The following is a 27127-nucleotide window of genomic DNA, read 5'->3' as shown; positions in this document are numbered from 1 at the left end:
GCCTTCCCTTCGTTGAGCGGTGGAACGCTCGGCAGTCGGATCCCAAATGTGGTCTCCCATAGAGGGTAGCCAGTCATGGGCGGCTTTCTTTCTGGCAAGGAGCAGAGTTCTCCCCAAGATGATGGTCCGCTTAAGGTTGAGGAGGCTGATGGCCGGATGAGGATAATCATCCGAGAGGAAGATTATGAGCAGATGAAAAGGACGTTTTTGTGGTCAGGTATCGTTTGGGGCCTAAAGGGAAAGCAAAAATTAACTATCCTGAACTCGTCAACAAACTCAGAGCCATGTGGGCTGAGATTATCCATGGCCAGTTCACGATTTTGGGGAGACGTGATTTCCTGGTAAGAGTTCGGAAAAACTCTCAAACAGATTTGGGGCTTTAAGCGAGGGGTGTTTGCCTGCGGAAGGAGAGGAAGGGGAAAGGGCATCGGTGAGCTCGGCTACAGGGGATGCAACAGACTCTTTGATGGCTTCTCGTACACAGGACGCCAAGATTTCTGGAAAGAGGAAGGAAGTTAGATGCAAGAGAGGTGCTGTCGTGGGGAAGGGTAAGGCCAAAGTCTCTAACCTTGGAGACCTGCTTTCGCCCTATCTCTTCATTGTTGCCATGGAGATGGCTTCCCAGCTCATGGCTGACAGATGCAGCAAAAGTGGATCCTCACCCCTTAGTTCCCAGAGGGGGGTGGGTGCCCAGGTATGCTTTCTTTCGCGGATGAAGTGCTCATTTTCAGTAAAGCTTGCATTTCTTGCATACAGGAGGGGTGGCCGTTTTCCTGAAATGACTTTTGCCTTCATGCGGGTTCTAAAATTCACCGGCACAAGTCTACTATCATTCCTTTCCACCTTGATGAGGCCCGAGTTAGGGGGATCAGGGCGATTCTAGGATGGCAGGTTGGAGCTCTCCCTTCTTTGTATCTCGGACTTCCGTTATTTCATGGTAATCTTACTGTTGAAGGTTGTGAGGATCTTTTGACAAAACCCCACAAGAGCATAGCTGGATGGAAATCCAAGATTCTGTCATATTCTTGTATATTTTGCCTCATCAAGCACGTTCTCGTCGAGATACTGGAACTCGGTTTTTCCGTTACCAAGCGCTGTTATGAGGAAGATTGCTTCCTTGATGGCTCGATTTCTTTGGGGCAATCTCAATCAGAGCAGAAGTGAGCACTTGATAGCTTGGTCTACCGTGTGGAAGCCCCTATTAGAAGGATGAATGGGCCTCACTGACCCCAAAGCCATGGGGAGAATGTCTCTGGCTTGGTTAGCCTTGCAGGTCTGCAGAGATCAAAAGGAATGGACATGTTTTATCCACCGCAAGTATTTTCATTTTCACTCTCTCTGGTCCACCAAGTTCATTAAACATTCTTCGTGGTTCGTGAAAAGAATTTCTGATGGCTGGAAGGCAATTCAAAGTCACACGCAGTGGAGGGTAGGAGAAGGATCCATTAACTTTTGGGCTGATAAGTGGGGTCCAATCTGCCTAAGGAATCATGTCAATGGTACTCAGCTGCACAGATCTTTTAACCTCTCAATTAAAGACACTATGGTAATGGAGGCACCTATGGCTCTCCATGGTCAGATTTTAATCTTCCTTAATAGAGTGCAGCTGTCTATGCCATCCATCACTACTCTTCCAGACCAACTCATTGTCCAAGGGATTCATGCTGAGCAGTGGAAGAGTTCTAAAGTTTGTCAACTTATAAGGGAGAGAAGAGTAGAGGAGAGATGGCGTAAATGGATCTGCAGATTCTGCACCAAGAACACTCCACCTCGCCAGTCTTGGAAGAGTGAGTTCAGTTGCTGTCTCCCTCCGAATACTTGTAATGAACATTGTCATAGAAAACACGTCTTACTTCGAAAAGTACAAGTAGCAAAAAAAGTCAGCCATATAGAACACGAAAAAACACATCTTTTTTAAAAAAATGACAAAATAAAAAAATGTGAAAATACACATATTATATTACATTTTTCGTTTTTTTTTGTATTTTTTATGTTTTTTTAATTTTTAGGATTTATTAAATATTTTAAATTTTTTAAAAATTTGCGGAGGTTTTTTCGAGATATTTTTAAGATATACAACTTTGTCATATTATAACTCCGAATACAACTTTGTCATATTATACCTGAGAAATTTCTCGTCGTATAATATCCATACAGATTTTTACATACAGTTTTCCTGTGATCTTACGTCATTTATAATTTTGTGAGGTAGCTACCGATACACCCTCGGTGAACGTTCTGTTCTGGCGTCCAAAAGTCCATAATTCCTTTTTTTCCTCCCTTTATGGCGTGTTTCCTGAATTCAAGTCCCATGCAACATGTTGATTCTGCCCGGTAAGAAGGCACTTCTATCGTGCAAGCACCATTCACTACCATCAATTGTTCGATGGAATGGTTGGATGGCAGTTCACACAAGGACTTGAGATCAATATTTATTGTATGAATATCTGAATACTAATCAGGTTAAAATTTAGTGAGCAATTTTGTAGTTGAATCTGAGGCGAGTCTGAAGTTCTATATAAATCCAACCTGATTACATGTAAATGCCAGCCTCTGTGTTGTGGCCAGATTCTATTTTAAACATGCAGGTCCAGCTCTGAGTCAGACTCCAATTGCGTAAATACTTGTCGTTCTGATTCAATTCACATCCCATTTAGCTCACCCTGAAGAGATTCGCACAGACTCTTTTTGCTTGTAATGAAAGGGAAGAAAATGTCCAAAACGCTTGGGTTCTTTGCTCCTCATCCTTCTACGTGATCTCTCTGCTATACAGACTATTGAATGATATAACCCCGCCCCCCAGGTGTGTAGTGCACTGGGCAGTAAGGCTGTCTACTCCAACTTCGGTCTATATTAAGAAACCTGTGGTCACTGTTACGGCCCAATGCACTATTTTCCTGAATCGTCGAAAGGGCAATGTGCCGGAGATAGGACGAGGGTTTGGCTGATTTTGATTTTTGTCGCCGCTTTGTGTCCCAGCTCGAAATTTGTTCAGTTCGTCCACATCCAAAGTATTTGCAAGCCAATTAGCTCACATACAGGCGTGGCTGCCACGATCTCTTCAAGTTTTATGGTTGACCAAAGCCAAAATCTTTAAGAGTTTGGGCCTCCATGTTTCCTCTACATGCTATGCATGACACCTTGGCCAATTCATTCGGCTTCTGGCGAGCAACGCTTTGTTGTAGGAGCAACTTAATTTTTTCGCTAGTTGTGGGAAGCTCGCTGTGTTGTAACAGCTAACTGGCGAATGAGATCATGGCTTCCCTGATTATAATATATATTTTTTTACCATATTATATCTTAAGCAACAATATCATCGCATCAACTGTACCAAATTATATAGGAAAAGGAATTCTTAGGGGTGTTTTGAGGTGGGTTATAAGCGTGAGGGCGGAATTTAGGATTATAGTGGAAAAGATAGACTCAAAGAGAGTGAAATAATCTAGGATTATAGTGGAAAAGATAGACTCAAAGAGAGCGAATTAATCCATTTTTATATATTTTCTGAGTGCACAACACTTCTTTCCATTTCATTTTCCAACAAAATGTGCTACACTTTCTCCCCAAGCACACACATCTACATGTGTATAGTTTAGTTCGATAAGCAAACATAATAAGGAAAGACTTCTTCTATTTATATATTCAGTTCAACCGACTCTTTTAGAAAAAGCAATGAAACAAGTAAGAGTGTGCATTCTAACTAAATAATGGTACAAAGTGATGCTAACTGGAATCCTTTTTGATGTTGTCACTTCTTCACTCATTCATAAAAAATAGGAATACTTTTTCTTGAGTGAAAAAACTTCCAACAATATGTGTTCTACTCTTTCTCCACAAACACACACCTCTAAACGTGTATGGGTTTAGTTCAGCAAGCAAACACAATAAGAAGAGAGTTCTTCTATTTATAATTCAATTCAATCAACTCATTTAGAAAAAGCTATGAAACAAGTAAGATTCTGCATTCTACCTAAAGAATGTACAAAGTGATGCTAACTGGAACCTTTTTTAATGTGGTCACTTCTTCACGCATTCATTAAAAAATTGAAATACTTTCTCTTGAGTGAAAGAACAACTGATTCGACATTTCTGTGCTCACGATCGTTAACATCAAATAGAACAATACTTCCCATACTGTTAATTACAAAAACACATCTTGTTTCTTTTTTTTTTTTGTTTAAATAAGAAGGTAAATCCTTTGTTGCATTCCAATTTGATTGAGAGGATCGTTGCAAGCATAAAATGAGTCGTTGGCAGCTATTGAAGGCTTAGCCACTAAAGCAGGAGAAGAGGGGACCTCTCTTCGTTGGAAGGCTCTTAAGCCAAAGTAGAGCAGAGGTCAGAGCGCCATCCATTAATTTGACCTCTTAAAGTTACTCAACTTTGAGAGTCCTATTTGGATATCATCTAATTAATAGATGACGACCAGTTATGCAATCTACATTCTAAACAACTCAAATCATCATATGACCAGTTAGAAGGACAAGCAAGTTCGGTAAGTAAGTGAGGACAACAGAATCTGGCAAAGCCTCTGCACGTTCTGAAAACTTAAAAGAGTCTAAACTTCAAGTTCTGAGTCGTGCACCCACATGGCCTCATCAATGTCCATTTCAAAATTCAAATCATTAAAGATGGAGCATGGGCCTCTTCTCTGTCGCCCATTTTCTGCACTTTCACATGAACAGCTTCTTAGTCATTGACACTAACAGAAGATCCACACACATTCGTCAGAGAAGGAAAACGGACGAACAACATTAATAGAAACACACCGGGGAGGTCGACAGCGTCCTGCATCTGACTTGCCTTTTCTCGTGCCGTCGACAGATAGCAAGCGGATGGATCCAACACACGCACTCTCTCTCTCTCTCTCTTTCTCGTAACGTAACTTACGAGAAATGGTAATATCTTCAACTTCTTACAAAAATATTTAGAGCGGACTTCTAGATGTAATCTTTATTTCAGGTTCAACTTTTTATTGGAGTTACGTTAATGTCTTTCTTCTCTCTCTCTCTCTCTCTCTCTATATATATATATATATATATATATATATATATATATAAAAAGAGAGAGAGAGAGAGAGAGAGAGAGAGAAGTAGGACATTAAAATATCCAATTTACCTGTTTGCATCCCTAAAAGACTGGTTCAAATATTAGACGGGAAGGTGACACTAGCACGTAAGGAACGGCGCATCGCAACTTTGAGGATGGCTTTAAAAAGTGGGAATAGGGAGAAAGATGGCCCAAAAAAAATTCTCTCTATACCTTGAGTGTCCAAAATATCGAGAGTTTGAGACTAGGACATAAGTTGGCCCTTGTAATTTATAATTTTGAAAATAGCACCAAAGTTCAATATTGCCAATTTATGTTGTTGTTGTTGCTGCTTTTGCTATTATTGTTATTATTATTATAGGCATAGTTCAAGATTAATGTTTGGCCCAGCACTTCATTAAGTAGTGATCAATTTTATTGAAGCCAATAACGTCTTGGCAGTGCACTGTTAAATGTTTGATAAAGTAATAATTTCCACACTTTATGGTTACATCACTAAAAGCATAGAGGAGAAGCATAAAATTGAAGCAGGTTTATGAAACACTTTTTAAAGGGTTTCATGAATGTGTCATAGGTGTTGTGTAAAAGGAAGAGATAGTATTTGTGCTAGGTTTGGTCAGGCCTCCCTAGCAGTGTGGCCTCAAAGAGATCCAAGCCTTGTTTTAGACTAACTGGCCTAGCCCAACACTTACGATGCCAAGCCTAAGCCCTTTTTAAGGGGTCGAACGTGCTTTTACCAACTACCAATCCAATGTCTAATATATATGAACTTGTTTTCAAATTATTTTAAATATTTTTATATCGTTTTTGGTTATTTATTTAAAATGATTTTTTATCATTTTTGGTCAATTCTCGACGGATTTACCCGATCGTGCCGTGCCCATTCCGTTCACAAGCCAATTTTAATAACACTGCTTTATTTGGGCCCCCGATAATGAAAGCCTTTTTTCCTTTTTAGTGCAATACCAATTATGGGGACTTAAGCAAGAGATCGCGTTATTTGTTTAGGGAGATTTTTTTATATAAAAACTTGGAAATGTATTTGTTTCTATATATATATATGTGCACGCACGAACGCCTACATGTATACGTATACGGTCTTCGAGCATAAAGCCTGCCGATGAAAATCTGAGTCACGAGAATATTTAGTCCATTGGTTGCCTTCCTTGCTGAGAACAGAGTCTGATCATGGCCGCACAAACTTACAGTCCCTCGTATTTGACCAAGATGGCAGCGCAGCGGCCTGCAGGCCTTGATTGGCTGGAACTGATGGCCCAGCAACGGCGCATTCTGTCCAACTCCTGCACTTGTCCACCAGGCTGCCAGCCCGGCGCCATGACAGGTGCCGCATAAGGCCGCTCTCCTGCAATACAGTTTTACGATTTTTTATCAGCATTCAAGTTGAAGTTGAAGAAAATGGAGAGACCAACGTGCCAAAGGAGGCTTAAGAAGTGAGCTTGGTCATCATTTTTACTATTAACCAGCAGAGGTGCTTCTGCTTTTAACAGAAAGGCCTTAACTAGTAAACTTGGAATAGGTTTTTAGAGAGAGATTGTGCAACAAAATTTTCTTATGCGGTGGAGCATCTTTCTGAAAGGTGAACCGGTTCTTTATTAAGAGACAGATTGTCAACGCAGCAAATATGAACTGCACGATCACAAGGACTCGGCCTCTCCCCATGAAAATCACCACTGTGACGACATAAGAAAGCATAAATGACCTGAATAAATGACATTAAGATAATGTCTTTGCCACGTACTAAAGTTAATTTTAATGTAAAGGCATAGTTTTTGCATGATTTTAGCATCATTCATAGATAATACTAGTCCGAAATTTATGAATCGATACTCAAAGTTTATGAATTGAAATGTCGTCAGTGTCGACATCGGCGCTATATTATTCGTGCTTGACATGCATCGACTCATATCTCGAGCCGGCTTGCTTTTTAGAACGAAACCTTTTGCGGATTTTTAAACGATTGAGCTAAATCAACGAACACTTTTTTGACTCGGAAGCGATTCAATTCGATTTTCCATCGTTGCGACACTGATTGCAGATAGTCGTATATGCGGACAGGTTTGCTGCATATGCAATTTAAGGGAAGCAAAAAAAATGATGCTGTGTTTCCAAATGTAGCAACGTCAGAACGTGGCAGCAGGACTGCTGTTTCTCTGTTGGTAAATTTTTTAAGATGAATCCTATGAAAAGGAAACCATTCAAATCTCGACCCTCTCTACGTATACGTATATAAGATTTAAGCAAAGCGTCGTCCGCGAGACAGGTCTAGCGCTGCGCCAAGAAGCAGTTGGCGGATGCAGGAAATAGTTTAAAGAGTAGAGGGTGGAGAACACCATCTCGCCAACTCCATCTGCATTGTCTCTGCGGGCGAGAGAAGAAGAGACTGAACAAATTGTTGGTGGGTGGTGAGAAAAAGAGAGAGAGAGTGTGTGTGTGGGGATGAGGGAAGAGGAGGAAAAGATGCAGCAGCGCCGGCGGCTATTCAAAGTGCTGAGTAGTGTCTCGCTGCTAAGGTTGCTACTTCTCTGCGCCACTGTTACCATCTCTCTCGCTGCCATCCTTTCCTGCTGCATGTTCCCTTCCGGCAAGGTTGCCGTCCGCCACGCTTCTCTAACCGAGGTGATCGAACGCGCTCGTTTACATTCTCTACGACCCCATTTTCCCTTTCGCTTATGACTCTATGCCCTGCTTGTTCTTCTTTCTTTTCATCATTTCTTGCTCGATGTCCGGTTTTCTGTTTCTTAATTGCGGCTGCTATATTTAGCTGCACAATGGATTGTTTTAGTTCTCCTTTTTTCGACTTTTGTTGATCGGAAATGGCCTTAGGATAGTACTTTTCTGCCAAAATGGGAGAATGAGTTCTTTTGCGGTATGAGTATGCTTAGAATTCTTGCGTTTGTTAGGATCTTAGGAACACTAGTTTTTTCGGTCTCTGCGAGTATAAAAGGGTCTCCCTGTTCTGTTTTATATGTTTTTGTGGTATGGAGTTTCTGTCTGCAGTTTTTAACCTCGTTTTGCTATGTTTTATTTGCGTACCGTGGGAGTTTGCCTCTTATTCGACGAATATGGTGTGTGCTCTCCTTTGTTGTTTGCTAGGCTTGTAACGTCACTTGGTTGTTTTTGTGGAAATGATTTCACTTCTTGCCTTCATTACTATTCACAAGGTTTTCTGTGCCTGTTGATGTTAGACTCTATCGAAGTGCTGATCTTCGAGTAATCTAGTGGTTTGAGATTTTCACCCTCTGTATTTCCGTTGTTTTCAAACGAAACATCCTAAAAATGTGGAGGGTGCATCTAGGATTGAACCCGTGTTGTCGTGTTTAAAGCAGTTGGACTTCATGAATATTCCAGTTCTTCCAAATATCTGAGTCATTTTGGGGAGGTTGTAAGGTGGGGTTCACGGTTCAAAGAAAGTTGAAATCCGATTGTTCTGATCCTACATTACTCGATCACGTTATGATCCATGGATGCCAAAAGAGTGTAAATTCCAGATCTCATAAAAGATCTTTCGGATTTTGATAAATTTGCTTCTTCTTACATGATGATATTTTTTGGTGAGATGAATCAGTAAACTTGAGAGGAGGTGATAGGGGTGACGGGCCACCTCTTCCTACTGCATCCTTGTTTCCCTGTCCTTGCATTTGCTTACGGACACAAGACATAAATATATGCATATATGTCTATGTATTTATGTTTCTCTTTTGGTACTTCTGTTTGGAGTAGTAGTGGAACCCAGCGAATACCTTTGCTAGGGAAACAAAAGATCTACATATTTGTCTGATGTTTTATGTTCTAAGGTTGGATGTCCCCCATGTTAGGAAATTTAGTTTAACCATAATGTACGAGCACTGTGCTGTTACTCCTACTGTTTCCTTGCTTGTTGCACTGGATTTTTTTTGTAGAAGGTTGGAATCAAATTAGCTACTCCTACTGTGTCCTTGCTTGTTGTACTGGATTTTTTTTTGTAGAAGGTTGGCATCAAATTAGCTAAGCCCTGTCCTTCAGCAGAATGATATTGCAATTGAAAGACAAAGATATGAGTTACACTGGACAAGATTATCTTCTCCCAGACAGTTGCTGAAAGAGGCCACTCCTTTACAAAAGGTGATGCACATTTACTTCCACCATCATCCTGGACTTTTGGGTATTTCTTTTTTCTTATTTATGTCTGGGTTGCTGAAACCCGTCCCTTTTCTTCTTGAGATGTAGGTGTAATTTCTTTTTCCTTTTTCAGAGCATGTTTATTGTTGTTGAAGTGTTTGATGCCCATACGCAGTTGGGTAGAATCAATGACACGGTGATTCTCAACAAGCTTTGGAAGCCTCCCTCTGTTCGAAAGTTTGTGCAATGTGTACAACCAAGTAAATCATATACAGGTATTAGGATCTACTTTTTATATTCTTTAATGATCTTAGGGTCTAAATATGAATGTGATTGTTATTTTGTTTCTGCTTTTTTTTTTTTCCTTCAGCTCCTAATGGATCAAAAGGTTACCTATTGGTTAACACTAATGGGGGACTTAACCAGATGCGAGCTGGGGTAAGCAAGCCTCTTTTCTTTAGGGTCTGGCTCTTGTCTTTAAGCTTGTATTTTTTGGTCTTCAACACAATAAAATTTCTTATAAAATAAAAAATACAAATGAATATAAATATATGTTTTGTGTGTTTGTGTGTGCTGTCATAGATGCAGAAGGAAGATTGCATGTGTACTAGTCTATTTTAGAAGGTTTCTCTATTCAGAACTGGGAGTGCTTCTTTCTCCTTTTTCTGTAGGTTCATATTAATAAAAATGCATATTTCAAACCGCAGATAAGTGACATGGTAGCTGTGGCTCGTATTATAAATGCAACTCTTGTAGTACCAAAACTAGACAAAAATTCATTCTGGCGAGATTCAAGGTTGATTATCTTCTGCTTTTCTGCTTCTTGCTTCATTATTATTCTGAAATCCTTTGGTAAATTGGTAATATTTTCTTAGATAGTTTTCACATCTTGTTGCAAATTCAGCATTTTCTCTGATGTATTTGATGAGGAGCACTTCATAAGTTCATTAGTTAAGGATGTTAAAGTTGTGAAGAAACTGCCTAAGGAAATGTTAACGGCACCAAAGAAATATCAAACTTTTAGGAGCTGGTCTGGCATAAACTACTATGCAAAAGTGATTTCACACTTATGGGACGATTATCAGGTGCTCATCAGCCTCCTTTCACTTTTTTACAGCATCTTAATGAAGTTAATTGTTGTCCATGATTAATACTATTGTTTCAATTTTTATATAGGTAATTCAAGCTATAAAATCTGATTCACGACTTGCAAATAATGATCTACCTCAAGACATACAGAAGTTGCGTTGTCGTGTTTTTTATGAAGCCCTCCGTTTTTCGCCAAAAATTGAAGCTATGGGAAAGGTAAATGTTGGTGTTAGCATTGTATTATTCATGTGTTTGATATTTATCATCAACATACCATGGCTGCAGCTGCTGGTTGAACGGATGAGATCTTATGGTCGTTATATTGCTTTGCACTTGCGTTATGAGAAAGACATGCTTGCTTTTAGTGGCTGCACTTATGGTCTGTCATCTGCCGAAGCTGATGAACTCACCACCCTCAGGTAGATCAATTAGAGGTAACTTGTCTATGGAAGGAATGGTGTCATACATGTATTTACCTATGAGGAGACCAGTTGCAATGCTGCTTACTCTAAAATCTTCTTCAGAAAAAATACCCCACATTGGAGAGTGAAGGATATTGACCCCGTGGAACAGAGGGCAAAAGGATATTGTCCTCTAACACCGAAAGAAGTTGGGATGTTCCTTAGAGCTCTTGGACATCCATCAGATACTCCAATCTATGTTGCTGCAGGAGAAATTTATGGTGGTGACTCTCGCATGGCTGATCTCAGGTCCGCCTTTCCTATTCTCATGGGCAAGGTACTGAATGTTGGTCCTTGTTCCTACTTCTTCTCCACTGTTCAACATCTTCTGGGTTTGTTTTTATTTAGTAGGTAACTCTTGGTCCTTACTTCACATTAAAAATGCCATTTTTTAAGCAAGGATATATTAAAAAGTCTGAGAGATTATATTCTGAAATACTTAATATCCACATGCATTGGGGAGCTGCGAGATAAATGTAGGTACTACAGTCTCTTTTCTTTTTGCTCCATCTTCAGACTCCAGCTTGTCCCACTGGAATGTTCTTATGGCTCTCAAGGTGATGGGTTTTTCTTAAAATTAAAAGATTAAGAAATGCTAGATGGGTTTTCCCTTAACCTCACTTAGCATTGTTGTGTAGAATAGTTCATCAACCTGGCAAGCTTTCACTGGCCAGTTGTGGTTTCTTCCCCATAATGATTCAGGGACCGTAGGCTAGTTGTTATTTTTGTCAGAGTAATAGGCTCCTACGACTTTGGTATCCTGAATCCTTCATCCTGTCTCGGGTGGTTATCGTTGTCCATAAGTTTGTGGTAACGAAGCAACAGATTCCTGAATCCTTGAACTGTATGAGCTCTATTGTTTTGTTTGGTGCTGCTTGCTCGTGAAAATTGAGGAAAACTTGCTAAGGTTGCTCTGTGCTCTTCCATGCGAGTGAAGCTAGATTCAAGGGCACATCTTTTATGTTCTGCTTTTTAACCAGGAAAATTTAGCATCTCCAGAGGAGCTCAAGCCATTTGTGCACCATGCGTCTCAAATGGCAGCCCTAGACTACATTGTGTCAGTGGAGAGTGATGTGTTTGTTCCAACCTATTCTGGGAACATGGCAAGGGCTGTTGAGGGACATCGACGTTTCCTTGGTCACAGGAAAACAATTTCTCCATACAGGTGACCTGATGTTATATCATTTACAAGAATTCATTTCAAGGATCTCAGTATCTCACTTCTCAGTTCACTGCACTTCGTTTCTTTTTCAGAAAGGGCCTTGTAAATCTCTTTGATAAAATTGATCAAGGATCGCCCAATTCAACCAGAAAGTTATCTGAAAAGATTATGGAAATGCACAGGAAAAGGTGTGCAGTGTCTCCCAAACAAATTATAAATTCATGGACAAATTTGTCAAGTTACTTTCTCAAGGTGAAGCTGATATTTTTTTGGTTTGACAGGCGAGGATCTCCTAGAAAAAGAAAAGGGCCTGTGTCGGGGACTAGGGGAAGGAAAAGGTTTCTATCTGAAGAACCATTCTATCAGAACCCACTGCCAGATTGTCTGTGCCTCAAGGAAACACTTCATATGCCCATGCAAGAGACAGCAGAGCATAAGCTGGGGTCTTCTTAGCAGGACGTCGTGGAAGTACTCTCTTTCTTCCGCCCCTTCGACGCCCCCTTTCCCTTCTAGCTGGCTACTACGGGCTACCCACCGCAATTCGAGTAACCTGTTAGTGGCGCAAGTTTAGATTGACTTCTTGGTTTCGCTCTCTGCAAATTCTCCTGTAACTGGTAGCTTCTCACTCACCAAATCATACTTCATTTCCCTATGCCTTAAAAGAACGACAAATCAGTGCAGCCGCCCTAAAGGGTGGCAAATGCATTTCCATTGTATATTTTTACTGGTGTGGAGTTCTTTGTACTGTAAGCATGGTAGCAGCAGGCTGGTTCTACTCGGGAAACCAGAATTTGTAATGAGCTGCAGTTGTCATTTTAAGTTGTGATCTCATTTTTCCATGTATTTCATGGCTCGTTCTACTCGGGAAACCAGAATTTGTAATGAGCTGCAGTTGTCATTTTCAGTTATCTCATTTTTCCATGTATTTCATTGTATCAAAGGAACACTGAGCAATACAAGAATGCTTTTGCTTGCAATTCGGGGGACTAAGTAATCGCTAAATCTTGGACCGATGACGGGCATGCATTTCCTCCTCCATAATTTTCACTAATCAGAACGAGTAAAACCCAACGAGTGTGGACGGCGATAGAGAAGAGTCATATGTTGATTGTTTTAAAATTCTGATGACTTTTATGATCCGTTGAAACGGCACATTTCTTGCTCCACCCATAACATTGTCCAAGCATCAGATCAAGTTGCCAAATATCACTGGAACTGCCTGCACTGCCTTTACGGAACAGAACATTTGATTCTAATTATGAACAGGTTTCAAAATCTAGAGATCGCCTTGTGTACGCCTCGAGGTTATCACTTGTTGAATCACCTTATTCTTTACATCATAGTGATGACAAAAATTCAAGAGTGGGCGATTGATCAGTATCCAGCTGTTAAATAGAATATGCTTCATCTCAATAACTACTAGTACGTGCATTTTCAAGATCTAGAATGGTATTTTGAAATGTTGAGCCAACACAAGTAATGTCAATTTTATGTGAAAGGAGCCCTCGATATCCACCATCTCTGTTGTTCCTCCTCTGTAGTAGGATGATGAAAAATTGAGTTCTAACATGTACAACTATTTTTCTCAACATTTTATGATAAATAAGGAAAAACTTTTACCTTAGGATTATAAGTTCGTCGCTAATGTTTTTGAACATTCCAATATAATCATCAATGGCTTCACTTTCGGCCAATCTCAACTCTTTGGTGCAACCAAATCTTGCGTACCCATTGGATAAAATGTACTAGCCCATATAGACATATATGAACACTATTCTCTTGGGATCTGATCGTCGAAGTTTCATTTTTCACAAACACGATCTAACTGCTTTGTCAATTGCATATTGGACTTCGATGCCCTGGTGATTGTAAATCCATGACAGGATATATCAGTAACTTCTTTCACCTAATATGTTATCTACATTACGGTTCAAAGAAAGTTGAAATCCGATGGTTCTGACCCTACATGTCTCGATCACATGGAGTGCCGAAAGATTGGAAATTCCAAATCTCATGAAAAATCTTTCGGATTTTGAAGAATTCGTCTTTCCTTACATTATGACAATTTTTGGTTAAATGAATCAGTAAACTTGAGGAGGCAAAAACCAAAAACGCACTCAACCTTTGGAGAAATATCAAGAGCATAAGTTAGAATGTTTCACAAAAGCACAATTAGCCTTTTAAAGCATCAAAAGAACGTACTCGTATTTAATATATTAAGGCAAGTTTTCCATACAAACGCATAAGAGATGCAATTTATTTTAGTTCGGGCTGGATCCAACCTTTGTCAAATTCACCTTAATGGGATTCTATGTAATGACTCCTATTTTTTCAAATCCCTGCAATCGGCGCGCATAAAAGCGAGCGAGAAAATGATAGAACACTGACGTAGATGGCGAGAGATCTATGTGACATGGATACGGCAATTGTTCTTGAAGAATGAGAACAGCGTGCTAATTTTCTGACAATCATTTTCTCAGTGTGTCATCCAAACACCATAGAGTTTGCAACAGCTTCTAAATTCAGTTGTTTCATTGGAAATTGTATACTGTAGGTTGTCAATTTGAAAGTGGTTAATGATGTAGGATGGGATTCACAACAGTTGCTTAGATCTCTCAGTCTCAATGTCTCCTCATTTTCTTTAGCTGATTTTTTTCTTATTTATTATGTCTTTTTGTTTACTTTAGCTGATGTTGTACCTTTGGCATTGCAGCCGAGCCGGGTGTGTGGAAACCCACACGGTTTAATCCGAAAATATGGGCTCGTGTTGCAGACAATGTTTTCGCAGCAATGCCAAGGACATTGGCCTTATCAAGGTAACTTGGTCTACCCTTTGAGGTTGCTCTTGAGATGTTGCTTTCTTAGATAGGTTGCGATGTACAAGAACGATTGAAATGGTCATCGTGCGGCTTAGTTTTGTTTTATTGGAGAAATAGTATCAGTACTATTATGGACCTAGATTCCTATTTGGCAAGTCTTCTACTGATCGTTATCTGACTATTTGCTTTCTCCTCCTCCTTCTCTCTCTCTCTCTCTCTCTCTCTCTCTGTTGAAGATTTTCAGCGCCATAAGGCTGTTGAAAGTTCGTTGAACTTTTGTGTTTTGCGACACGTTATTTAATTAATTATAATTTTTTTTATCCCGATAAATCTTTTTCAAATTGCTACATACGTATGCTTGTCACCTTAGTAAGTTCCTCAAAGCTTTTGCACTGCGGTTTGCCTCAACAACGGTGAGTAGAGTTAGAGTTGCATCTCAAACTGATGTATATCCTGATTTCCCGCTATGGGAGATATTGGGAGAATTGGTGTCTTAAGAGCCGCCGTATCTTGAAAAAATTTTGGTCTCATTTGATAGGGTATTCTGTAGTTATGATCTTATGGGTCCTGTTGCCACGCTTCACGAATGTATTTGGCATGGGTATTTTTGCTATGTTGGCCGGGTTTATTTTGAAATTCTTCGTGTAGTGGACGATCTGATGATGGATTCTTGCTAAAACAGGCATTCAACAATTTTACATAGCCAAATTTCAAAATCAAAATGTGCAGGATTAAGAAGAATGCAAGACTAAATGGTTTGGATTTATCTATATGATTAAGAGAGAGAGCCAACCATGTTGGTGTTATCTATATGATTATTTTTTTGAGAATGATTTGGATTTCATTATCTTAAAATTTCGTAAATTTTGTGGTTAGCAAAAGGGGAAGGGGGTTGTTGAACCGTGAAGGATGTCGAGGGGAATCAAGCCTTAATTTTGCTAGGTTTGCAGCCTGAGCTTGTCTTAATGAAGCAGGGAGTTTTTCTTCTTAAGGAGCAGAAGCAGGTCTATTAAATGAACTGAGACTCAAAGCGTCCATCGTCCAGAAAAGGGATCTTCTCCAATTTGAGATTTGCTGACATATCAATTGAATTCCAAATAATATAGTTTTGAATTTCGGGTTGTTAGATAGGCAGCATAGTACCTATTCGTATATACGTATCACATATTCTAGCTAGATTTGTTTTTCTTTCTAGGAATTGAAATTTTGAAAACTAAGGATGTAATATCACAGGTTACAATGGTTCCGTATCACCATATCAACTTCGGAGTGTCCGATTGCAACTGAAACTTATGGATAATTTATCTCCATTTTAACATCAAAGCATCTTAAAGTTCCCACTTTGCACAGAATGCCATCTGCAGCAAATTGAGCGTTCGTGTAAACAAATTCAATATGGAACTTCCATCCAGGTACTACCTACCCTCTTACATAGTTCTCTAGATGGCCTAGATACAAATTTTGCATAGCGTTTCCCTCTTTTAACAGCCGCCAATTGACAGCAGACCTATCGAGCCGAGCTTTAAATAAGTACACCAAAAGAAAACTGGGAAAGCCTGACGCATGGCTGACCTTCACCCGAAGGAATAAGAAATAACATTATCAGAATCAAATCAGGCTGCACAAAATTCTTTGACGTGAATGAAAACTTTGCTCTGTGGACCGGTTCAGCCTAAGCTTTCAGGTGGAAAATCTGGCAACCAGGTCTGTATGACCTCTTTTCTGCAGCCTGCTCGAATTTTTTGGCAATTGCTTCATTGTCTTGCAAATCTGTCTGCAAAAAGTACCGGATCCACCAGGACTGGCTTCGCAGCTTTGCCTGTCACAAGAAATTCATAAGATTGAGAAGGGCAGCAAGAATTTTTGCAGCAAGGAAAGAGAGCTGGACAAACATCTACTGTTTCAAATGTTGCATGCAGAAAGAATGATTCAATACATTAATAAGTGAATCAGTAAAACACTGAAAAGAAGATTCTCCACGGGTGTTTACTTCTAGAAATCAAAGAGTGATTTCATATCAGAACAAACCTCAAATATCATTACAATTCCAGACCATTTTTGTACTTTTTGGGAGCCTAGGATTTCCTCAGGTATGGAGATGTTTGACCGTCTTCAATTCATTGATAACAGCAACCATTTGTTTGAAATTATCACCAAATAATGTACAAAATCTACTTAAAAATTTGAGGACAAAATGTTGGAGATCCCAGCTCCGACTCCTTTTTCCTTGAAATTTTGCTCTTCTAAGTGCTGAAAGAGAAAATTTTCAAGAAAGTTCCAACCATGTTTGATTTAGGGTTGTATTGCAGGTGATATTTAACCCATCTGCACCCCAACTTGTTTTTTCTCCTGTGGTATCCAATGCCTCCTTAGATTATTGACCTATCTTCACGAATCAAACTGTGAGCAAGTACCATGACACAGTGAATTGGTAACGTGGCGATATGAGCATATGATAAGCACAAAAGAGAAAAAATGAAAATTACAAAGAGAAAGTTGACTATAACATATGATTGCTAGTCTTGCAGGTCCACATTATCAGGTAAAAAGGCACAAATTTTACATCCTAGTAGCCAGGATCAAAGAAAACTTTGTGCCTTGGAACTGAAAATATAAACTTTTCCAGTGACACACAATTCAATAAGTCAAACAACAGCAGTGAGACACTAAACAAAACACTAATAAGAAGTAAAAAAAAAAGGGGAGGAAACTTACAGGTCTCCCAAATCTTGATGCTTCTGGCAGTTTAGCTCTACGGTTACCAGGATAACCTTCACGAAGAAAAAACATTGTCAAACTAGTGAGATAAACTACACACACATTATTAAAAACTAAAAAGTGAACCAATGTCTATCATGACAGATTGGGAGATCAAGGGCTGCTATTAATCACGCCAAATAACTCATATGAACGATATATATGTACAAAAATGGAGTAATGGACTTTGACTTGCTTTTGTCTGTACACAAAATACCATAATCTAGCAAGGTTATGGAAAACTTAAAGACATAAAAGAATACCAAGGAAAAGTAGCCTGAAATTTTGTCAAGATCTAAACAACAAGCAATGAATAGATGTAAAATAATCCACGTTATACTACTAACAGCTTATGAAAGCTCAGGCATTTTCTTCAGCATTTAGCATTCACATGCAGATATTCGGATCCACTAAATCAGACAGGCAGTTTTGGATTGGGTCATCACAATTTCACAATGTTATGCAGCAGATGCTTGTGTAAAAGGCTTAATCCAACCAACTACTTGTTTGTGGGGATATTACATCTAAATAAAAATTGATTAATGCAGTACATATGCAAAAACATAAGTTAAAATAGGTGGATCACAGTCAATGTCATGTTCTTGTATTCTAGTTGACACACTAATGTGTCATACTGTATCCTAACAGATCATGCAAATGATCAGCCTTCTGAGCTAAAGCACAAGGGAACAATAAAAGATTACACATTTCAATCAGAAAAATTCAAACTCATATACTTAAAGCAGCTGAAGAGCTTCGGTACTGACCAGCAAATAAAACAAGCCCATCTTTTGATACTCTGGCAAGTTCAGGAAGAGTCTTATTGAGGTACTTTGGGGAGAGATAGTCCAACGCATCTGAAACAATGACAACAGAAAATGACTTTGCCCTGTAAGGCAGAGGGAACTTGATATCAGCAACACGGACTAGGCCCTTGTGCACAAGCGACTTGCAACTGTTGTCCGCATCTTCCAAGTCATATGGTTCCACACCCCAAGCTTCTGTATCATCTTCTTTCAGCAGTTTAGAGACAACTGCACATGTATCAGGGCCAACATGCAAAACATTGTGCATGCTGTCGCCATATGCCTTCTGCAGAAGAGGCAGTGCTCTCAAAACTTCGGATGTGCATGAATGGTCACCTGCTAAGAAAAATGCATCTTAGCAAAATGATAAGAACCAGTAGCTGATATAAGTTCACATTGATAAATGATTCACATTGTCATTTGATAAGAATCCGGGAGAACATGGGAGCAAGAAGAGTAAGTATGTAGCATCTATCAGGGCATGCTGTGCAGTGACAGGATCTCTTGAACCTAATACTTATAGCAACTGAAAGTTCATTAATCTAAACTACGTTTTTTGTGCAACCATATACCTCTCAAATTTGAAATGGAAGACAACCACAGCAAATATATGTTTTGAAACCAGGTACACTGATCATGCAGTGAATGTAATTTTCATCCTCCGGTTGTGTAGGAAATCACAAAGCAATAATTGACTAACAAAATTTATGCAGTTCTGAGATACAACTTCCCTATGGCAGCAAACCACGTAGCAACTTTGCATCTCAATAATATATGCACCGAGGCATAAGTATCAAACCTCCCTGAGCCCCTTAATCCAAAAGGAATAAATCTATAGGATGATTGGTAGATGAAGAATGGCTTACAACAAGGCAAAGCTGCTCCTAGACAACCTGACAACTCATTATGGACATGAAATGTTGAAGGAATTGAATGAACCCTGCTGAACTATGAAGGACCACAATGAATGCAGTAGTCAGATTGGCATTATTTTTAGGAGTCTTTATACACACACACACACACAGTCTATATAGTAAGCATGAGGAAAGGCACCAAGAATGCATCATTTCCCACAGGACCCTGTTGGACTGTCCAATTTCTCACAATCAGATGGCCTTTCTTATTAAAAGAAAAAATGATGGTAAGCAGGCCTCAACAGACCCACGGAGCCTTCTACAGATGCCATTGGAGACCGCCCGGCAGGGCAGCAACGGTCAGGATGCTATGGCTGCCATGCCAGGCTGTCTCGCCTTCCCCTGTTGCAAAACAATTTACCCAAATGGCAAGCTTTTCTTGCAGGGTAAGGCTGTCACCTCCCCCTATGGTGTGTGTTGGGGGAGGTAAGGTTTCCTTTTACATTTTTTTCTTTTTACATTTCCTTGTGGGGGGAGGCTGTCAAAATTTTCTTTTTAATTTTTTTGTCATTATGGGCGGTCCGAATGAAAGCAATTGGATGGCCCAGAATGTGTTCGCTGAGAGATAATGCTTACAAGGTGTTGTTCCTCAATTTTCCTACACACAAACAGAGAGAGACATATAGAAGAAAGAGAACATTTCTTGGCCATTTATTGATGAAGGAACTGGGTAAAAGGCAATGTTGAGAAATAGCACTCACTTCATGGTCCGTATATTTAGAATTTTAGATATACATGAGTGAGAACATGGATCAGTGGCCAGTCGTTCATAAAAGCGTACTGCTGTTACAGTGAACACTAGATATACACACTTTTTGGTAACTTATCTTTTGGAGAAAACCATTTCAGATACACATAATTTTAAATCTCCCTCTTTCTATTTTTCTCTCTCATGCAGGAGCGCATATAGGATCCTATCATGTTCCAAGCTTTCAAAAAAAAAATAAATCAATAAAAAATACATACTCTGCAAACGTCTAATGCCATTTGCAGTTTAGATTAATCATCTTATACAAACATTATGAGAATAAGCATGTTGAAACTGCATAAGCTACAAGCATGACAATGCATAATAAGGAAAGGCAGGCATACCATCATATCTCAACAAAGCTTCTCTGTCGCTACTACCAAAACCACCTGTCAATACCCAAAAGTTTAGACACAATAAAAAACTGCACATGATTTATATCAATATAGTATCTTCTAATTCAATTATATGGATGTAACATCCCAGAAGTTTAGTCTTATATCAAGGATTGTGAGGGATCTTCAAGGACTTATAAAAGAAGACCATTAATGAGATGATTGTCCTGGTTCCTAGTCTTTTTAGGATTGAATCCGAAACTGCTAGGGAGTGGGTTGGGATCCGTCGAACCAGCGGCCCGAGCCCGGGAGTGGGTCAGGTTGTTATAGTGGTATCAGAGCAGTTTCAACACTCGGACCTAGGGTATCACACGCACGGACGCGTGTGCCTTAAGGGGGGTGGATTGTAACATCCCAGAAATTTAGTCTTGTATCGAAGATTGTGAGGGATCTTCAAGGACTTATAAAGGAAGACCATTAATGAGATGATTGTCCTGGTTTCTAACCTTTTTAGGATTGAAACCAAAACTACTAGGGGGCCGATTGGGATCCGTCGAATCAGGGGCCCGAGTCCGAGAGTGGGTCGGGTATCTACCATGCACATAAAATTGTCAAAAGTGTTACTAGTAAATAAAATAACTCATAATTGGAAGCTGCCAAGAGGAGTCCTTGAAGAGAATTTTCCACAATATGTAAGATTTTTAACAAAGAAAATTCATAAAGGAAAATGACACTCCCAATTGTTTGAGCAATTTTTACGACTTATCTCAGCAAAAGCCAGAAGTTCTTAAGAAATAAAGATGTGTACAGTCATGCGAGCCAAACCTGAACTACTGTAAGAATAGGCAATGAGAAGAAAAGCTCCCTGCAAGTATTAAAGAGAACAATGAGTGCATCTGTTACTCCACCGTGAAATAGAGAGTCACTATTGAAGCCACTACCATCCTTTAAAAGAAACAAACCATACCAGGAGAATCAATCCAACAGATAACATAGATGAGGACCGGGACTTCTGATGAAAAGTATTTGTCAATGGTACGGTAGAGCTATCAGCAAAGCGCCTCGCGCTCGGATTTACTGACCTCCTCGACATAATTCCTGATCAACGAAACCTATACAGTCTGAAACATTACGTTTGAAACGGTACCCAAAACAACAAGAGTGGAGCAAACCGACCGAATAAAACGCGCACTGACAATACTAAAACAGTAAAAATAAACTAAATGGTCCAAATAATGAAAATCCTATCACGATGGAAATACTCTTGAACTAAATCTGCTACCCACATCATTCCCCGTGGATCCGAGCGAAAACCTAGAACAAGCCGCTTGACGACACAATCGAACGTCAAAAGGGAGTGAAATTTGCACGATGCACGCACAACCCAAAAATGCTTCAGAGTACACTAGTAACAAAGAACAACGCGTGCTACTGCCACGAAAGCTAGGATCCCTCGAAATTTCCCAGATCTACAACTCATTTTGCAACCGAAAGCTAAAAAGCAACTAACGGCGAAACCGCTCCTGTGATGAGAAGAAAAGGGCGGGAGGGATCGTGCGAGAAAGGCTACGAACTACGAACGGCCGGAGAAACAGCGAGACGCGAGAATTCATGCGACGATAGAGAACAAGAAGAAGCGGAGGAGGAGGATGCTGAGGTACCAGATGTAGGTTGTGAGAGAATCGGCCGTGGATTGTGCAGATCTGGAGGCAAGCTCTGGCACTCGCTCGCTCTCTCTCTCTCGTTCTTCTTTTATTTCTGCGGGAGTTCTCAACGCCGTTTTGAGATCTTTAAAATAAACTAAAGAAAAGACGAGTGTCAGCCAGCAAAACAGCAGCTTAATTCACGGGGAATGTGAAGAAGAGGAAGTTTACGAATCACTGTCTGGGTACAGCCAGAAACTCCTAAGCATCAAGCCCTGGATGCCTTCATTGCCAGCTGCAGGCAGCGTCAAGCATTAGATGAAAATAATGGACCTGCTTTTGGAAAATAGATGAAAATGTTGGGGCTTTTTGGCGGTTCGCTGCCTGGTTTCTCGCGGTTAGGTAAAGGCGGGCGAACGCGGGAGCCAATAGGAAGTCAGGAGTCATCAGGGACTGCCTGCCGTCCATCGTCTGCTCGATCCGACGGTGGAGCTTCGTGTAGGCAAAGCACAACCTGGACGGATCCTGGCCGTCCGCTGGGAGTCGGGCGTGGGTGAGATCCCGCGACGGGCTGGCGCCGCCTATAAATAGGGATGGTGGGCATTGCCCACGACCCTACGGTCTCTGAGCGAGAAGGTTCCCCGCTTTCTTCCGGGTCTTGAAGGTATGTTGCTGTTCCTCTCTCTCGCGTTGTTGGTTTCTGTTGCTAGGTTTACGTTTTTTTGTTGATGGAGAGGATGGATTAGGCTTTCCTTTTGTCTTTCTTGTGTTTTCGTTGGGCTTTTTTGGTTGTAATAGATGCTTAGTTGCTTCTGGGGCTTTGCTGTGGCGTCTCGCTCTTCTAAGAGCGGTTTTTGGGTCCGGATCTACGTTTTCGGTCGCAAATTAGGGTTTTGGGTTTCTTTGTCTTGTCTCTTGTTCTAATTTTTAGGGGTTTCGTTGTATTGTGTCGATATTGTGAATGTGATTACATATCAGTCTCTTGGGTTTCTGTATATGTACGGGGTCTTTTCACCCTCTTCATCCTTACTGGGATTTGGTTGTCTGCAGCATCTCTTTTTCTTTCTGAATAGATTAGGGTTTCGTGCCTCGCTTTCCCTTTTCTGTCCTTTTTTGGATTTTTTCCTTGGGGGTTTGGGTGCAGTGGAGAAAAAAGAGGACGAGCCTGAGGATTGGTGACTAGGTACATCGGTTTTTTTTTTGGGTTTCTTATACCTTTTTCTTTCGGTGGCGATCCTTTCTGTTAGAATATTGGGTTTTATTGTTGGAAATTTTTCTTATTTTCTCCTTTGTCGTGTTTTTTATTCAATGCCTAATTTACGGGTTTTTGGGTTTTCCATTCACCGCCGTTGTCGTTTGTTTGCCTGCACCGTATCTGATACGCTAGTAGGGTCCTTTCGTTTGACAACTTTCCCGTTGCTTACATTTAATTTTGAGGCTTATCTGTCGTTGTATTCTGATTTATTCTGGTATGTTCCTCTCTTGTGGTTCACTAATTTACATCGATATGTGCCAAATTACTGTACATCAAACGGCCCTTATAACAGCCGATGTTTTTTTGCTTCCGTGGTTTCCTTGGTCACTTCTGTTGGGTTGAAGACATTTATAACCAGAGATAGAAAGTAGGAGATTGTGTGGTAACTGTTGGCCGTTGTCTTTCTAGATGGCTCGTACCAAGCAAACCGCCCGTAAGTCCACCGGAGGAAAGGCTCCCAGGAAGCAGCTTGCGACCAAGGTAAATGGTTTGGTCTACAACGAAATGTTGAACCCTTATCTTTCTTCCTCATTTGGCCGATCTCTGAAACTCTTTTCGGCTGAATTTTCAATAGGCTGCTCGTAAGTCGGCCCCTACCACAGGAGGAGTGAAGAAGCCCCACCGCTACCGTCCTGGAACTGTTGCTCTTCGGTATGCTTTTCAAGTTTGTCTTGTTGGATTATTGCCTTCTAAGCTCCTACTATTTGCAAGTTATGATTTTTGTTGTTCTTTCGCTTCTGTTTAGTGAAATTCGCAAGTACCAGAAGAGCACGGAGCTCTTGATCAGGAAACTGCCATTCCAGAGGCTTGTTCGTGAAATCGCTCAGGATTTTAAGGTAAGCGCCTGAGTTGGGGAACTTTCTCTTGTTGGCTGCTTTGCAATTTATGTTTGTCTTAGTGAGTTGTTCTTTTTGCTTGGCAAATTTTGTGCAGACGGATCTGCGTTTCCAGAGCCATGCTGTTCTTGCGTTGCAAGAGGCTGCGGAAGCTTACCTCGTAGGGCTCTTTGAAGATACCAACTTGTGCGCCATCCACGCCAAGCGTGTCACCATCATGCCGAAAGACATTCAGCTGGCACGGAGGATCCGTGGGGAGAGGGCTTGAGCTGATTTGAAGGGCCTCTATTTTGATCAGAAGTGGAGCTCTACCGTCATTCATGGTGGGATTAGAACTACTGATTTCTAATGGTACTTTGTGGGTCATATGAAAACTTTAGGCAGGTGTTTTTGGCTTTTTACTAGTTGTGCGTCTATATTCATGATGGATAATGGTGATTAGAATGTTTTTGTACATAAACCGCCTTTCTATATAGGCGAAAGACCTTGTTTCGGTGGTGACATTTATCAGTTAATCGTTTGTGGTATTGAGCTCCTTATGATTGTGTGCCTTCTCTTTTTCTCACATGCGGAAGGGTCGAAATGCATCACACTAACTCGATTCTTTCATGTACTTGAAACCAAACAAGCAATCGCTGTGGACATGGTGAAATGTGGAGCTTTATCGTTTTAATCGATTTCTGTGGTAATGGTCGACAGTAGGAGATTACTAAGAGGAACAAACTTTGAGGGGATCGACTGTGGGCAACTTCAAGTTGGATTCTTTGTAGTTTACCTGAATTATTCAAGTTGGAATGCTACTTTCAAAATGGATCGTGCATTAACAAGTGCACCTTGAACTCGAGGATTCACAAATGCGTGTTGAACTATATGATAAATTCAGTTTCACTACCTTGGATTGCTGTGACGGTGTCAGGAGTGGATTGGTAACTGTAAGAAATGTGTTTCTTTTTCTCGAGTGTCGATCTTGTGAAATTTTTAGATAAATGGTCTGTACAGTGTCGAACCTAGTCAGTTTTGTGACTCGGAGGATGGTGCCTATGTTTAGGAATGATTTCAGGTTCCGTAGCTTTGGTGTGCAGTGGCAATGTGCGAGATGGTTTTCGCTTGAAATATGGGGAAAAAGAAAGGCGAATGTCAACCGTTACAACACACTGGCATCGGCCATTAAAGATCATAAGGAAGGTAAGTTTACTAATGTCAAAACATAATCACTGGCAGGTTCTCGCAACTGCGTTCTCGGCAAAATTCTTAGCAGAAAAAGGAAAAAGAAAATGTAGAATGCTGCTGTTATTCTTTGGCAATACTTTGGTAAGTCTTGCAAAGACCATAGAGCTTCCGTCTTCTGGTTTAGGTTGCCGGTAAAATCTTAATGCGGTTTTAGACAAAGTGAAAAGATTGTGATGTGCTAAGGATCGAATTAGCTTAATCTGGGTCAATCTAATAGCGCTTCCATAAACACTTGGATTCCTGTAGGCTGCAACAAGCATGATGCCTCTCGTACGCCCAAGGTATCATTTTTTCTAACAATCCCAGAACAAGGTACTGATTGCAGAAGACATTGCTATTTTCTCTCATCATGACGAGTCAAGGACCGGAAAACCACAACGTCGCCGTTGGGCGAGCGACGACCTCACTGCCGGGCAAGCGGCCCCACCAGGGGTCGTCGTGCTCCTGCCAGACAAGGTAGCCGGACCCTTGCCCTCCAGCGAGGGTCGACCGGCCGCTCGCTCGAGCCACCATGAAGATGCAGCGATTTAACTTTGGTGCTTCTGTCCTGCAATGCCCCTTTATCTTTTAACCATTGAAACCCGTCGATTCACTTCCTACTCTATTGAACTAAAAGGTCAAAGCAAGATTGGACCTAATTTAAAAAAAAAAAAAAAGTGAGCAAAAATGAACGATCCAAAACGTGAAACTGCAGCCCATTTTGAAAGCAGTGACTGAAACATGGCAACGACGAAGCATCGGCGAGGTTTCGTTGATTGCAGTGCTGGGCGTGAAAAACCATCGAGACAAAAACAATAAAAATCCGGTGAAACTAAGCCTCAAGTGCACGCGGTAAGAAGAACCAAAGCTGTCGGCACGAAGTCCAACTCTAATCAACAAAACGACAAGCTTAAACCCGACTTCAACCATGAAGAATAATTCGAATCATATTCTCAACACGAACTGCCGGTAATCATCTAAGGTAAAAACTAAGTTTTGAATAAGAAAAATTAGTTGTTTTGGAAAGAGATGAACCTAGCCGATGTCCACCAGTTGGTTCAGAGTGTCGCCGACGCCTTTGGCATCCTCCAGCGAGGCTGTCCCTTACCGGTGCTTTCTTTTCAATTTTTTTTTTATTTGTTTTAGAAGGGCGTACTTAATATTTTATATGAGAAAGCAGTTTACTAAGAATTAGATGCAAAAATTAAGGGTCTTGTGCAAAGTCAACGGACGCGGAGGGGGCAGTTTCCCTTTTTGTTTAATTTTTTTTTTAATCTTCTAAGAGGTAGGCGAATATGTATTGTTTGCACTTTTGTTCCTCCGTCATTCAATGGGACTTGCTTGGCCCGCTTCGATGTGTGACCACCACGTGAAAGGCAGTCGCCAAGGGTGAGTGGAAGGTGCCTCCCTTTTCCAACATTGTTGCATAACTAAATGCCTCTATGTGTAGAAATTTTGAATTCCGGTTGTTTGCCTGGAAGAGTCGATGAAACTCTGCAACTTTTAGTTTCATCTTGGTTGTCAGATAACTTCTTCCACTGCTAAGCTTAAATATATGCCTTAGGTCGCGGTAATGGCCTGTGCCCACATGACGCTTTAATCACAATGTGGAATTGTTGAGGGTAAAGCCTCAAGAAGAGCCTTCAACGATGGCCTGCATATCCCAGAGGGGGAGCTTCCTTTCGCTTCAGTATGAACTAAACTTTCTGCTACTTCCAATACATTCTTGCAAAAAAAACATAGCACGACAAGACAAGCTCCACCGATCCAACTCTTATGGCAAGATTGCCTGAGCACACGGAATTTTAAGCCCACGTAGTCAACTCGAGCTAGAAATAAAGGCAGGAAATTGCTAAAACATCTCAACGTCGGAAGTCATGCTACTCGGAAAGTATATAAGCAGGTAATAAAAAATCAGAAACAGG

The 27127-nt window shown here is 40.6% G+C and overlaps 3 protein-coding genes across 5 annotated transcripts; 2 read left to right on the top strand and 1 right to left on the bottom strand.

Annotated features, from left to right (window-relative positions):
- Positions 1-7339: 7339 nt before the first annotated feature.
- Positions 7340-12781, top strand: LOC116263342 (O-fucosyltransferase 7-like). The gene is made up of 12 exons (XM_031643036.2): positions 7340-7686; positions 9076-9171; positions 9344-9443; positions 9539-9606; positions 9876-9964; positions 10073-10253; positions 10345-10473; positions 10543-10676; positions 10782-10995; positions 11699-11883; positions 11973-12068; positions 12162-12781. Exons 1-12 carry the CDS (start codon positions 7507-7509, stop codon positions 12331-12333), a joined length of 1644 nt encoding a protein of 547 aa, XP_031498896.1. The 5' UTR covers positions 7340-7506; the 3' UTR covers positions 12334-12781.
- A 3208-nt stretch (positions 12782-15989) lies between these two features.
- On the bottom strand, positions 15990-22079 carry LOC116263343 (probable pectin methylesterase CGR3). Of its 3 annotated transcripts, none has more exons than XM_031643037.2 (7): positions 21921-22079; positions 21227-21357; positions 21085-21124; positions 20269-20313; positions 18224-18598; positions 17415-17470; positions 15990-16518 (listed from the first exon to the last, which is right to left on the bottom strand). In XM_031643037.2, exons 2-7 carry the CDS (start codon positions 21350-21352, stop codon positions 16372-16374), a joined length of 789 nt encoding a protein of 262 aa, XP_031498897.1. In that variant the 5' UTR covers positions 21353-21357; positions 21921-22079; the 3' UTR covers positions 15990-16371. The 3 variants fall into 3 exon arrangements, with proteins under 3 accessions (XP_031498897.1, XP_031498899.1, XP_031498898.1); XM_031643039.2 differs by having other exon boundaries at positions 21227-21380; positions 21921-22074; XM_031643038.2 differs by having other exon boundaries at positions 21227-21371; positions 21921-22068.
- Positions 22080-22425: 346 nt separating this feature from the next.
- On the top strand, positions 22426-24532 carry LOC116263344 (histone H3.3). Its single transcript, XM_031643040.2, has 5 exons — positions 22426-22566; positions 23566-23637; positions 23732-23808; positions 23903-23993; positions 24091-24532. The coding sequence occupies exons 2-5, from the start codon at positions 23566-23568 to the stop codon at positions 24259-24261; spliced, it is 411 nt and encodes a 136-aa protein (XP_031498900.1). The 5' UTR covers positions 22426-22566; the 3' UTR covers positions 24262-24532.
- Positions 24533-27127: the final 2595 nt, after the last annotated feature.

This window comes from Nymphaea colorata, chromosome 10 (assembly GCF_008831285.2).
Source record: "Nymphaea colorata isolate Beijing-Zhang1983 chromosome 10, ASM883128v2, whole genome shotgun sequence".
NCBI classification, from domain to species: Eukaryota; Viridiplantae; Streptophyta; class Magnoliopsida; order Nymphaeales; family Nymphaeaceae; genus Nymphaea; species Nymphaea colorata.
The sequence above is the reverse complement of the archived record's forward strand: the minus strand, read 5'-3'. Positions and strand labels throughout refer to the sequence as shown.

What these genes read in the sequence shown, in the direction of transcription:
- LOC116263342 (XM_031643036.2), top strand. Translation starts at nt 7,507, where the DNA reads ATGAGGGAAGAGGAGGAAAAGATGCAGCAGCGCCGGCGGCTATTCAAA. An exon ending in ACCAAGTAAATCATATACAG is followed by an intron (nt 9,444 to 9,538) that starts GTATTAGGATCT and finishes TTTTTCCTTCAG; the next exon opens with CTCCTAATGGATCAAAAGGT. An exon ending in ACTTATGGGACGATTATCAG is followed by an intron (nt 10,254 to 10,344) that starts GTGCTCATCAGC and finishes ATTTTTATATAG; the next exon opens with GTAATTCAAGCTATAAAATC.
- LOC116263343 (XM_031643037.2), bottom strand. Translation starts at nt 21,352, where the DNA reads ATGTCGAGGAGGTCAGTAAATCCGAGCGCGAGGCGCTTTGCTGATAGC. An exon ending in CTGTTGGATTGATTCTCCTG is followed by an intron (nt 21,125 to 21,226) that starts GTATGGTTTGTT and finishes TAATACTTGCAG; the next exon opens with GGAGCTTTTCTTCTCATTGC. An exon ending in CATCAAGATTTGGGAGACCT is followed by an intron (nt 16,519 to 17,414) that starts GTAAGTTTCCTC and finishes TTCTTGTGACAG; the next exon opens with GCAAAGCTGCGAAGCCAGTC.
- LOC116263344 (XM_031643040.2), top strand. Translation starts at nt 23,566, where the DNA reads ATGGCTCGTACCAAGCAAACCGCCCGTAAGTCCACCGGAGGAAAGGCT. An exon ending in CCTGGAACTGTTGCTCTTCG is followed by an intron (nt 23,809 to 23,902) that starts GTATGCTTTTCA and finishes GCTTCTGTTTAG; the next exon opens with TGAAATTCGCAAGTACCAGA. An exon ending in AAATCGCTCAGGATTTTAAG is followed by an intron (nt 23,994 to 24,090) that starts GTAAGCGCCTGA and finishes AATTTTGTGCAG; the next exon opens with ACGGATCTGCGTTTCCAGAG.